The 12,703-nt window shown below is 41.0% G+C and overlaps 1 protein-coding gene across 4 annotated transcripts in view; it reads right to left on the bottom strand.

Moving 5' to 3' along the window:
- PTPN2 (protein tyrosine phosphatase non-receptor type 2) overlaps positions 1–12,703 on the bottom strand; it is a 93,919-nt gene that overhangs the window by 56,914 nt on the left and 24,302 nt on the right. For all 4 annotated transcript variants that reach the window (XR_005749485.1, XM_040353928.1, XM_040353926.1 and 1 more), the window contains exon 2: positions 7,387–7,477. Coding sequence is in view for 3 of the 4 variants with exons in the window: in XM_040353928.1 (XP_040209862.1) it covers positions 7,387–7,477 (91 nt within the window). In the remaining variant the exon portion in view is untranslated. The remainder of the gene's footprint in view (positions 1–7,386; positions 7,478–12,703) is intronic.

Genomic DNA, 12,703 nt, shown 5'->3' with positions numbered 1-12,703 from the left:
TTGCATTCGTAGTGCCCATCAAATGTAACGGGATATAGCTCCTGCCGGGGGGTATGTGTACATCCCATGGCCGCAGTCTTTCCGGCTAAAAAGGGTAGAGGTTAAGAGGTGGTAAAAACGCATCTCAACTGCAGGGTTTTAAGATCTCCCCCCCCCCCCCGCCCTACCAAACCACTAGTGTAAACAAGCTCTTACAGTAGGGAAGCGTTACAAGAGGACTGAGCATTACAAAACAGAAAGCATGGTTTTCAAAGTTTGTAGAATGTGCCATCCTTAACAGTTTTGCTGGACTATTCTTATAACTTACTCAAGCATTCCAGGGTTCATACGTGATGTACATCATGGGTCTTCATGAACTACAATTTCCATCATGCCTAGTCATGTCTGAATGTCAGAGTTTTACAATGGCTCATGGGATGTGTAGTTCCGCAACAGCTGGAGGGCCGTAGTTTGAGGATCCCTGAATGTCTGATTATAAATGTGATGTGCCAGAAATAATAAAAAAAAAAAGTCTACCAGTGTCATTACATGGTTAGAAACAAAATCCATTTCCTAAAAGATTGGGTGAAAAAAATTGAGTGAAAAAAAAAATAAAAAAAATATAAAGAGCTTCTTAAAATATGTTATCTTGCTGAATACTGAAAGGGAGCAAAAATTTGTGTTTGAAATACTGTGGTTTTTACAAGAAGTCATGTTGTCATTCTTAGTGCACCGTGACCACTGTTTTCTTAGAAAAGAAAGTTGAGTGAATAACTGGCATAACAAATATCTCCCAAAGAAGTGCAATAAGAATAAAAAAAGCACCAAACAAATGGTGATCACCAGAAAAATAAAAAGAACCCTTGCATGAGTCAGATTTATTCTACATGCCAAGCTTTGCTTTTTTCAAGTGCAAGTCTAGCCAATAATTTCTAAAATCACACCTGTGTAGCAGCTATAGAATTTGAAGTATTTTTAACAAGCAGTAAACGTGCTTTAGAACAAGCACTCATTCATAACAGACTGAAGTCAGGACGCAGTCTATTTCCCAACAGCTTACAACACAGAATATGTCAGTACTTGAATGTCCACAGGCTTGACAAAGGTTTGCATCAAAATTACTTGGAGGAGGCACAAGGAAAATGGATGTTTAAGAACTTGCAAGGTTCATCGTGTTATTGACAGTCACTCCATATTCTGCTGCGTTACCTAGGCAATTTTTTGAAATATTCGCACACTAACATTTTTGCTGGAAACCCCAAGCTTTCAAACAAATCTATATTTTTGTGCCACATGATCATTGCACACCTGTTTATCAAATGGATATTTTAATATATAATCATATTTTAATGATAAATTTAAGTGCAAATACAATATAGGATCCCTTTTACACTTGTGCGACCAGAAAGCAATGCCTGTGTTATGTTGATTTCTATGAACCTTAAAGCGGTGGTTCACCCTAAAAACGACTTTCCACTATTACACTGCCCCCCCACATTACAATACGATTATGCCTTTAATTTTTTTTTTTGCTGCTGTACATACCTGGGTACAGCTATTCACCCGTGTCCTCCGGGTTGCGAGTCCCGCGGGAGTGGGCGTTCCTAACATGGCGGTGATTGACGTTTTGACTAAAAAACGAGCTCCCTCCGTCGCGTAAGCAGCGTCACGATTGGCGGAAGGAGCCGAACGGCGAGTCGGCGCTATACTGCGCATGCGCATCGCCGTTCGGCTCCTTTCGCCAGTCGTGACGCGGCTTACGCGACGGGGGAGCTCATTTTTTAGTCAAAACGTCAATCACCGCCATGTTAGGAACGCCCACTCCCGCGGGACTCGCAACCCGGAGGACACGGGTGAATAGCTGTACCCAGGTATGTACAGCAGCAAAAAAAAAAAATTAAAGGCATAATCGTATTGTAATGTGGGGGGGCAGTGTAATAGGGGAAAGTCGTTTTTAGGGTGAACCACCGCTTTAAGTCGCATCAAAGTTGGACCAACGTAGTGCAGGGACTACTTTGAAGTCGCACAGATATGAACGGTGCGAATTGGGAGTGCAAAGTCACATATCAAGGTCGCAGGACGAGTGTGAAAGGGGCACAATTTCTTGGCACAAAAAAAAAAAAAAAGGCTCCGTTACGCAAATCGATACCACATACAGAGCCTTAAAATTGTGCACACTCGTGAACTTTGGCATCCAAATTCTCATTGGCCATTGCTTTAAAAAACATTACAGGTTATTTCACTTTGAACTATGGCCCTACAACTAATACTCCTACTCCAAACGTTCACAGCAGTGCATCAAATGCACTGTTTTCAATGTCCAATTTGATTTTATGCTATGTTGAATAATAAATGGCTTACCGTCTGCTGCAAATGCTTTTGACACTGTGTGTTGTACGACTTTGCCATTCACAAATAAAAGACTTTACAAAAAATATATATATATATATATATATATATATATATATATATATATATATATATATATATATATATATATATATATATATATATATATATATATATATATATATATATATATATATATATATATATATATATATATATATATATATATATATATATAACAATAACAATAATAATGGTCACATTTGATTAGTAATCGGCCGATGCCGATTTCTCCAAAATGGGCGAATATCGGCCGATATATCGGTCGACCTCTAGTCCAGATACACTACGTCTACAGGCCTTCCTTTATCTAGAGGGCAGCTCATCACATCATAGAATATTAGATTGGTTTGGCAAGAATCATTCTTCCTCAAACCATGCGGATTACTGCCAATCCCGTTTTTTCATTGCTAAAATCTTGTATATATAGTCCCCTATGCCCTCCAAAAGCATTCATACTATTAGACCCCTTTCACACTGAAGAGTTTTTACAGCGTTTTAGCGTTAAAAATACCGCTACTAAAACGTTCTCCATGCATCTCAATGGACCCTTTCACACGAGGCCTGCAAGTAGCATCTTTGGAGCAGCTTTTGGGCGCTGAAAAAAAAAATGCTCCAAAAACGCCCCTCTCCATTAAAATTAAGTTAAAGCGCTGTAAAAACGCCTTACCCTTTCACACTGAGGCACTGCAAAAATGCCCTATAACATTAGGGTCTTAGCGGTGCTTTACCAGCACATGGGGATTGCAGATGAGGCTTCAGTAGACTGTCAGTAAAAATTAGGAACAACGGTCTGGCAATTACTTGACAGAGTTCCCCAAGGACCCTTGGGTGCAAACCATCTGGTCCCGGTGATTTATAAATGTTAAGTTTCCCAAGTCTATTTCCAATTCTGTCCTCCGTTAGCCATGAGGGCGCTTCCTGTGATGTGTCATGAGGATAAACACTGCAGTTTTGGTTACGGAAGCCCCCCCCGATCCCCTCGTGAAGACTGAGGTGAACAAAAAATGCAATACCTTCGTCATCTTCCTTCCTTTGTAACCAAATATCCTTCCTCATTCTTTTTATGGGACCAATATGGTATGCCTTTTTTTGCTCTTCTCCACTATGTGTCTTTCTTGTTCTATCTTAGCCACTCTAATTGCACCCTTACATGACTTTGTAAAAAGTCTAAATGCTGATGAGCCTTGTATTTTTTGAAAGCCTTCTCCTTTGCTTTTATATGCATTTTAACATTGGAGTTAAGCCATTCAAGATTTTTGTTCGTCCTTTTAAAATGTATTTCACAATAGGATGCACTGGCTAATTCCCTCATTTAATATGCTCCTAAAGCAAACCCATCTCTCCTCCATGTTCTTTGTTCCTAAGATTTCATCCCAATTCATATCTTCTAGCAAAGTTTGTAGCTTGGGGAAGTTTGCTCTTTTTGAAATTCAATGTCTTTGTATTCCCCTTATGTTACCCATTTGTGTGATTTATACTGAAGCTTATTGACTTGTAAATCGCCGTTTCCCAAATTGCCCCTTATCTTCACATCTGTGATCGGGTCTGTATTGCTGGTAATCAGGTCCTCAAAAAGGAGGGAGCTAAACACAGTCGCCCTAGCATAGGCTGCCCTCTCTCCAAACCTCCAGGGGTCCCATGTGCAGATTCAAACAATGCCATTACTGTGGCATACCTGAACAGGGGGGCACAAGGAGCAAGGCTCTTCTATTGCTGTCAACAGAAATCCTGGAGTGGGCAGAGAATCATTTACTCTCCTTGTCAGCAGTGCATCTCAAAAAGGCACGCTAAATGAAGTAGCAGACTTCAGTGTGAAGAGATTCCATTTAAAGGGTCACTAAAGGAAAAAAAAATTTTTTAGCTTCCTTTACCTTACTGCAGTCCTGGTTTCATGTCCTCATTGTTCGTTTTTGCTCTGATGTTGCTGTAATTCTTCGCTGTTCTGGACAATTCCTGGTTGTCTTTTTCCTGATAACCACAGTACTGGGAGTTTCTAGTTTCATTTTCCAAACTATCACTGCTCTATGGCTCTGTATAGCACAGAGGCAGGATAACATGCAAAAAAAAACTAGATGCAAAAACGAAACTAGAAACTACAGGTACATTATAGGATCTATTTTTATCTATTTATCTATTTTTAGATATACCCTGTTAACAGTCATTTCAGCAAAAACAAATTTTTCCTTTACAACTCCTTTAAGGCACTGGTGTCGGGTTGAGATTGCCTCATCCAATTTAAATTGGTACATAGAGGCTAGCCTAGCAAGAGTATAATAAATTCTATTTATGAGTCCACTTCTGCGGAATGCTGGAGATGTATGGCCTCACCAGCTGACTTTGACCACAACTTTTAACTTTTGGAATTGTACGGAAGTACAAACTTTTTGGTCAGAGGTTCCATGCACTTTGCAGGAGCTTTTATCGATACCAGTCCCTTTAACCATCCCAGTCTGCAGTCTGGGGTTAGCTGAGGACTTGGTGCCAAAATGGGCACAAATTACGTTTTTATCCATCATCTTATTTTAGATATCAATTCTTTTTTTTTTTTTTTTTTTTTTTACCAAAAAACAAGGATAAGCGGCACCATCACTAGCATTTTGGAGGGGCACCGTTGATAAATCACTACTTTTGCAACCTGGGGATGCCAGGGCAAATTTGAAAAGGTTTTGCAAGGTTAACTGGCGGAATCATCAACTGTTGGGTGGGGTTTTCTATAGCTCTTACAAGTAGTTTTGACTAGGAGGGATGCTTGTGAAAGGGTTTACTTTTTTTGATGGCTTTTGAATATACATTAGCACTTTCCCAAAGGAGCTGCTGGTTTGTTTTGGGCGGCATGTTACCTCTATTTCCTTGCCGTCCAGGGTATCAAATGAGAGTTGAGAAAAACTTCAATGTCCACACTTTAGACTTTTTTCTTTGCTTTATTTACCCAACGTGGTAAAAGAATAAAAGTAGTAGTTGGAGGTGGAAGGGCAATAGGTTCAACTTTTGTTTCAGAAACACTCGTGCTTCCAGCAAGGCAGCTTTTGTGGCCACTCTAGCCAGAGTGGGTATTGTGCACCTGGATAGGCCTCTCTTACTAACCTAGCAGCCAGGGTGTCACACTGAAACTTTAGTAAAGTCTCTGCCACAGACCTTCCCAAAGATAGAGATATAGTCGGTCCAGAATCCTCTCAGCACAGGATTAAGTACCCGGATCTCTCTTGAATAACTTCTTGTGAACTCAGAACTGACAGGCGACCATCACTCAGCCTCTCAGTAATAGTGCGTCCTTCGATGAAGTTCAAGGCCTCTCCTGAGATACCAGCCTCTTGCGTGACGCCTCCTGAGGACGTTCACAACGAAACGTACGTCGGGGCAGCACCCAACCACGCACGCAACTTTCGTCACTTCCTGCAACACTGGCTCTCATCACCGCCGAGGTGAAACGCACGCTCTAAAGACGAGAGCGGTACACAGCGCCCAGGTTTCGACACTTGTTCCAACGTGACCAAGCCTCAGTGCCGGGTTCAAGGCACCACATATGGTAGGCGGCCACTTGGCTCCCTCTGTTTATATTTTTTAACTTCAAAATAAACGTATTACGCCATGTTTGGCACCGTTCTATTTTACATGCATTTATCGGGCTATCCATGACTGCAACAACAATCACTGCCAGGACGCATTTAACTGCACAGGTGATCCTGTCAAAAGCTTTAAATGTCCCCTTCTTTGGTATCAAACTAAGGGGCACATTTATCTGGTAAGGAGCCATCTCATTTACTCACATCGGGTGATTGTCTAACTGGTGAAGGTGGAACATCATCATATTTGTTTGGAAGCACACAATTTTCTTCACATTTGAGGACTACTTATGAGGACTCTTCTTTATTTTACTATTTTTTGGTTTAAGCACTAATTGGACTGGTTCATATGAGCTCAGTTTGCACCATTTGTTTGGTCCAGCAATCAGAGCAATCATTACCATCACATAGCTCAGTACTCACAGACTTTTTTTACTAGATCATCTAGTATCGAAAGGTATTTCAGTGATATATATATTTGTTTATTTTATAGATCCAAATCTGTATGATTAGTGATAGCGCACCCATCTCCCACATATTTTAACTCCTTCTGATTGGCTGCTGGAGGGGAACACCCAAAAACACATTGACCTGACTGCTGCCACCCTTGGCCTGGGAGTTATAACGACACCCCAGACAACAATAGTGGTCACTCACAGTACAGCCATGGCTGGAACAGAGGCCCAAATTTTGTGAAAAACATACAGTCTGAGCCAACCAACTCTCAGACTACCCTCTAAATTTAAAGCAGCGCCAGGTAGAAAGTAGCAGGCCGCTACATATGCTTTTATAGTTGGTAGATGGGAACACTTGATGATAGTCAAAAAGGAGGTAGGGTTATAACCTACATGTCGATGGTTTTGTGTGGACTTCTATATCCCAATATATGGGGGTGGTAGGTATGCATATGTATGTGTGTGTGTGTATATATATATATATATATATATATATATATATATATATATATATATACACACACACACACACACACACATACACACACATATACATATACACACACACACACACACACATATATATACACACAATTAAAAAACATTTCAGTGTTGCAAAGGGTCTGAATCCTTATGCCAAAGTGATATTTCAGTTTTTCCTTTTACATATATTTGCAAACATTTCTAACATTCTGGTTTCACTTGGAGTACTGAGTATAATAAGGAAAACAAATGCATTTTAACAACTGTAGCATCAGGCTGCAACATAAAAGAAAAAAAAAAAAAAGGGGGGGGGGGGGAGACGTGAAAGATCTGAATACTTTATGAATGCAGTGTATAAATCTATCAAACATGTTCAAAGAGAAGTAGTTCAATGTTAGGTTCTACGTAAAAAAATAAAAAACACACACACACACACACACACACACACACACACTAAAAATGCAAAAGTTTATACATATCAAAAGTGTACTTACATGGGTTTACATCTCTGTATCTGTTCCTGTTTTTATTCTCTGTATTTTTTGCTATCTTATTGGGCAACACAGGTGACTTAAATCGTATTTCCTAAGGGAAACAAAATCAAGAATATAAAAACAGATAGACTGCAGCCAATTTATTGCATGTACTATGATAAATACAAAATGTGTGAAGACCAAAAAAAAAAAAAGTTGTAAGAGAATTTGTATATTTTGATTGCAACATGTGTTAGGATGTGCTTTTAAGACAACGAATGTCAAATAGCGTTTCATGCTTTTACATTAAGGTCATGGCAAATGAGCCTAAAAACTGACATGTATGAATGCAAACCTTATGCATCGATTAAGATTTTAAGCAAAAAAATAAATAAAAATATCCATGTTAGGCTGGGTTCACATTAGGGCTGCAACGAATGATTTGTAGGGCGCCGATTATTGCTTCAATTAAATCGGATAATAACCTTAAAGGGTGGTGTATAATTTAGTTAAAGTTAAAAAAATAAAAAATAAAGGCAATTTATTCCGAAAAATAAAGCAGTGGTAAATATAAATAATCAACTATGTGGTGCACCAAAATTTCAGCTGCTGAAAATTAAAATCGGCCAGAAACTGTTTGTCATTCGGCCGAATGACAAAAACAGCAGATACCAAAAGGGGGCAATGGTCCACCCCGGGTGATGCCCATTGCAGGAGTGTCCCCGTGGTGCACTCAGTCCTCCACTCTGTCCCTCTTCATCTCCATGGGTCACTGAGCTGAACTGAATACCGGCCCATAGTAACAATGCCCCATCTCCTGTGATAGACAGCACACTGATCCAATGGCAGGACATTGAATCAGTGTGATGTGTCACAGGAGGCAGGACATTGTTACTACGGGCCGGGCAATTCAAATCCACTCTGACACCCAGAGATTGCCGCCGATCCAGGGACAGGCAGGCTGCATATGCTGGGCACTGGTGAGGCTGCTGTGTCTGCTAGAGGTGCACCGCATGAAAATGTTGCCAATACTATTAGCAATGTGTTATATATAAAAAATAAAATAAAAAAAAGTGTATACATTTTATTTCAAATATATAAAAATATATTTAAAATAAATATAATCCCTAGTGGTTAGGGAACAAAATCTCTAATCCACTGAGAACAGACAGAAGATATATACTGTATATACTATTAGAGGTTGAATCTGGTAAATATTAGATTCAGAGATCACATTTTTTTATATATACACAATAATTATATATATATACACATACATACACATACACATACACACACACACACACACACACACATATATATATATTGTAAGGTTGGGGGTTATTAGCTCTCGTGGTATGGGCGTTTTTTCAGCGATTCACTCCAGCCAGGAACTATGGTTAAGGGCATGGTAGCCCATTTTTATTAAAAAGGCAAAAATAAGTCCAAACAAACGTTTTCCCACGCAGGGGTTCTTCTCCATCAAATATACAATAGAAAATGCTAGTCCACCTCTGGCTCTCTGTAGCAGTACCTCTGCTCTTTATCCTGGTTGCCCAGACCAGCGGACTCCTCAACATAGACCGCTTCCCTTCAGCGTCTACAGCTCTGCCTCTTGCAGTCACCGTTCTGGCTGTCTCCTACAGCCTCTCCGATTCCTGGAGACCTCCTGTCTCTTCCAGGAGCTGTCTCCAACTGGGAGCCATGAGGTCTTCCCACACACTCATTATAAAGGGCTGTGCTCACCTGAGCACACACACCCTGCTGGTAATGAACAAAGCCTGGATTACCAAAACCTGGAGAAAGCTGCAAAAGCAGTCTTCTCCAGTCCACAGCTATGTTCTGTAGTTTTGCACATCTCAAGTGTGCATACCCTGGGTCCATTTTACCATCACAGTAGCTCCTACTGTTATATATATATATATATATATACATATATATATATATATACATACATATATATATATATACATACATACATATATATATACACACACACACACACACACACACACACACACACATACACACACACACACAGTAAAGGGTTTTAGGGAATTTAGTGTACATTTGTAATTGTATTCAGAATGAAATCCTAAAAGGACTTCTTAAAGAACCATATGCAACTAAAATGACATCAATTGGTTTTGTAATACAGTAGTAAATGTTTATTTTGTGAATTCTTCATTTACACAATTATTCAACCCCTTAAAGACTACCACTCTGAAGAACAGAGGTTCATTGAAGTGTTTTCAATCAGGGAGCAGCAATAAAGCCTAATAAGAACCAATTAGGCAGCTTTAAAATGACTGTGATACTCAGCTTCTTCTAGACATTTACTGGTGTGGTTACAAACATGGTGAAGTCAAGAGAATGGTCCAGGAAGACAAGAGTAGAGGTGATTACTCTTCACAGGAAGGGCAATGGCTATAAGAAGATTGCAAAGATGTTAAACATACCAAGAGACACCATAGGAAGCATCATTCGCAAATTCAAGGCAAAGGGGCACTGTTGAAACGCTACCTGGTCGTGGCAGAAAGAAGATGCTGACTTCGACTGCTGTGCGCTACATGAAGCGTAGAGTGGAGAAAAGTCCCCTTGTGACTGCTGAGGAACTGAGAAAAGATTTGTCAGATGTGGGTACTGAAGTTTCTGCTCACACAATACGGCGCACACTGCGTAATGAAGGCCTCCATGCCAGAACTCCCAGGCGCACCCCCTTGCTGTCTCCAAAGAATAAGAAGAGTCGACTGCAGTATGCAAAAATCATGTGGACAAACCACAAAAGTTTTGGGATTGTGTTCTGTGGACTGATGAAACAAAATTAGAACTGTTTGGGCCCATGGATCAACGCTATGTTTGGAGGAGGAAGAACAAGGCCTATGATGAAAAGAACACCTTGCCTACTGTGAAGCATGGCGGGGGGTCAATCATGCTTTGGGGCTGTTTTGCTTCTCAAGGTACAGGGAAGCTTCAGCGTGTGCAAGGTACCATGAATTCTCTTCAGTAACAGGAGATAGTGGATAACAATGTGATGCAGTCCGTCACAAACCTGAGGCTTGGGAGACGTTGGACCTTTCAACAGGACAATGATCCCAAGCATACCTCCAAGTACACTAGAGCATGGTTGCAGATTAAAGGCTGGAACATTTTGGAGTGGCCATTGCAGTCACCAGACTTAAATCCGATTGAGAACCTCTGGTGGGACTTAAAGAAAGCAGTTGCAGTGCGCAAGCCTAAGAATGTGACTGAACTAAGATTGAATGTCACTTGGGGGTTGAATAAAACTGATAATGATGTGAGCACCGAAAAGACATGTGTGGTTATTTCATTATAAATGTTATGTTAGGTTCTATTTGTCTGACCTACATGTGCCTCTTTGATTTAATTGTAAGCAGGATGACTGAATGATCAAAATCAATGTCAAACTGGCCAAAACAATCAATTTCAGAGGGGGTTGAATAATTTTGAATACAACTGTACCTGGAGTGGTGATCCCTTCCCCTACCTCAAAAAAGTTAGCTTTAGTGATCAACTCATTTACTTTCATTAACAATTTTTTGCATATCTGGAGAGTAATTGGTCACCCCCACAAGTTAAGGCAGGAGTCTCACTCAGGAGTCACACAGGCAGAAAATCTGCTACTGCAGGCTGACTTGCTTGACTAGTTTCAGGCCTGAATGCAGGGCAGCGTATTGAGGTCAGTAAAGGCAGAGCGGTGTGTCGGGCAGCCATTAAAGCGGAGTTCCAACGACATAACTTTATCCCCCCCCCCCCCTAAAAACCATAATCATATTATTGTAATGCGGCACTCACCATTCTTAATTGTACCGCTATATTTATTTTATTGTAAAACTATTATATTTCTCCTTGTAGCGCCATCCCATCTTGCTTGTGGGCAGGTGAAGCCCACAAGGATAATCTTCTGGGATAAGGTGCTGCCAAATAACAAAGCACGTACTGCCCAATCTCGCGCATTGTGCACACCTTGCAAATTCTCTGGTTACCACCACAACGTGCAGAGTTGTCGGAAGTGCCTGTCCCGTTGTGATGGACACCAAGATAAGCAGTAGACGCACACCCAAACCCACCGACTCCTAGGAATTATGACAAACATCTCCCAGGGGCCAGTGCGCAGCCAGATATTGCACACAGCTGTGGATGGGAGAGACAGGAAGTGCTGAAGAAACCCTTATAAACAATGTAAAGGCAGTGGGGGGCGAAATGTCCTTTGCAATGTGTATATCAAGGTCTGAAGCGGATGATGTAGGGATTAAAAAGGTGGGTGGAACTCCGCTTGCAGGGTCAGCAACAGCAGTTGTGTGTACAGGGGGCTCACAAAAAAGAAGCGCAGGCAGAGAAGGGAAGTGCTGGCGACAGTACTCTACTACCTCCTGGCATGCCGATGCCGGTCAGCCCTCCTCTCTGGTCCATTTCCTTTGATGCCATACTAGTACCTGGGGATAGACGTGAGAGAAGGATCAGCACAGCATACCAAGTAGTTCTTCCTAACACCGCTGTCCAGGGTCGACAAACCAGATTGGCGGGCAGATAACAATTGACGGGTTGCTGACTGCCACTAACTGGATGAGGTGGAGATCGTGTCCTCATCAGCCCTCCTCTCCTTGCATTCAGTACATAAATTCTTGTCATTCCGCTTTAATGTCCTCATACAGGAGGCAGATAATGAAAGAAAATTACAACATCTTCCTGCGTGGCTAATCACACTTCTTAACAAATGCATGAAAAATGTTCAGTCAGGAATTGATTATATGGGATTCTTTACTCTGAAAATAGCATCTTCAATGTAAACAGAGGTCATAAAATGTGTGTATTTTGTGCATACTGACCTCTTCCCAGCCAAAGTTCAGCTTTATTCCCAGAACAATCTTACAGATCAAATTACTACAACTTTCCAGAAACAACAAATTAAGGCACAGCAAGCTGCACATGCCGCAGAAATGAACACAATCTTTAACAGCAATCAGTATCACCAAGTGAACATAATGACTCAAAAGGTTCCCCCCCCCCCCCCCCCATCTAATATAAAATGGGTTTGCCATATCTTCAAGCTCACGTGTCAGACTGACTGCAGAAATAAGGTTTGTATGCATGGACTAAAACAAAATAATTTGTATTTCCATCTGCGTTGGAGAGTTCTCCTACTTCCTGTCTAGTAAAACGTTAGCAGGACAGGAAGTGAGGGCAAATCTGCCCCAACATGTTGCAAAGAAAGACTCTAGCTTTCTGTAATAGGAAGGGGGGGGGGGGGAGTGGCCATGCAGGGCTCCATCCGTGTCACTCATTCACAGTCCTCTGTAAATAAAAACTGCAAAGT

This window comes from Rana temporaria, chromosome 5 (assembly GCF_905171775.1).
Source record: "Rana temporaria chromosome 5, aRanTem1.1, whole genome shotgun sequence".
NCBI classification, from domain to species: domain Eukaryota; kingdom Metazoa; phylum Chordata; class Amphibia; order Anura; family Ranidae; genus Rana; species Rana temporaria.
Note: the sequence above shows the minus strand (reverse complement) of the source record. Positions and strands in the feature narration are given on the sequence as shown.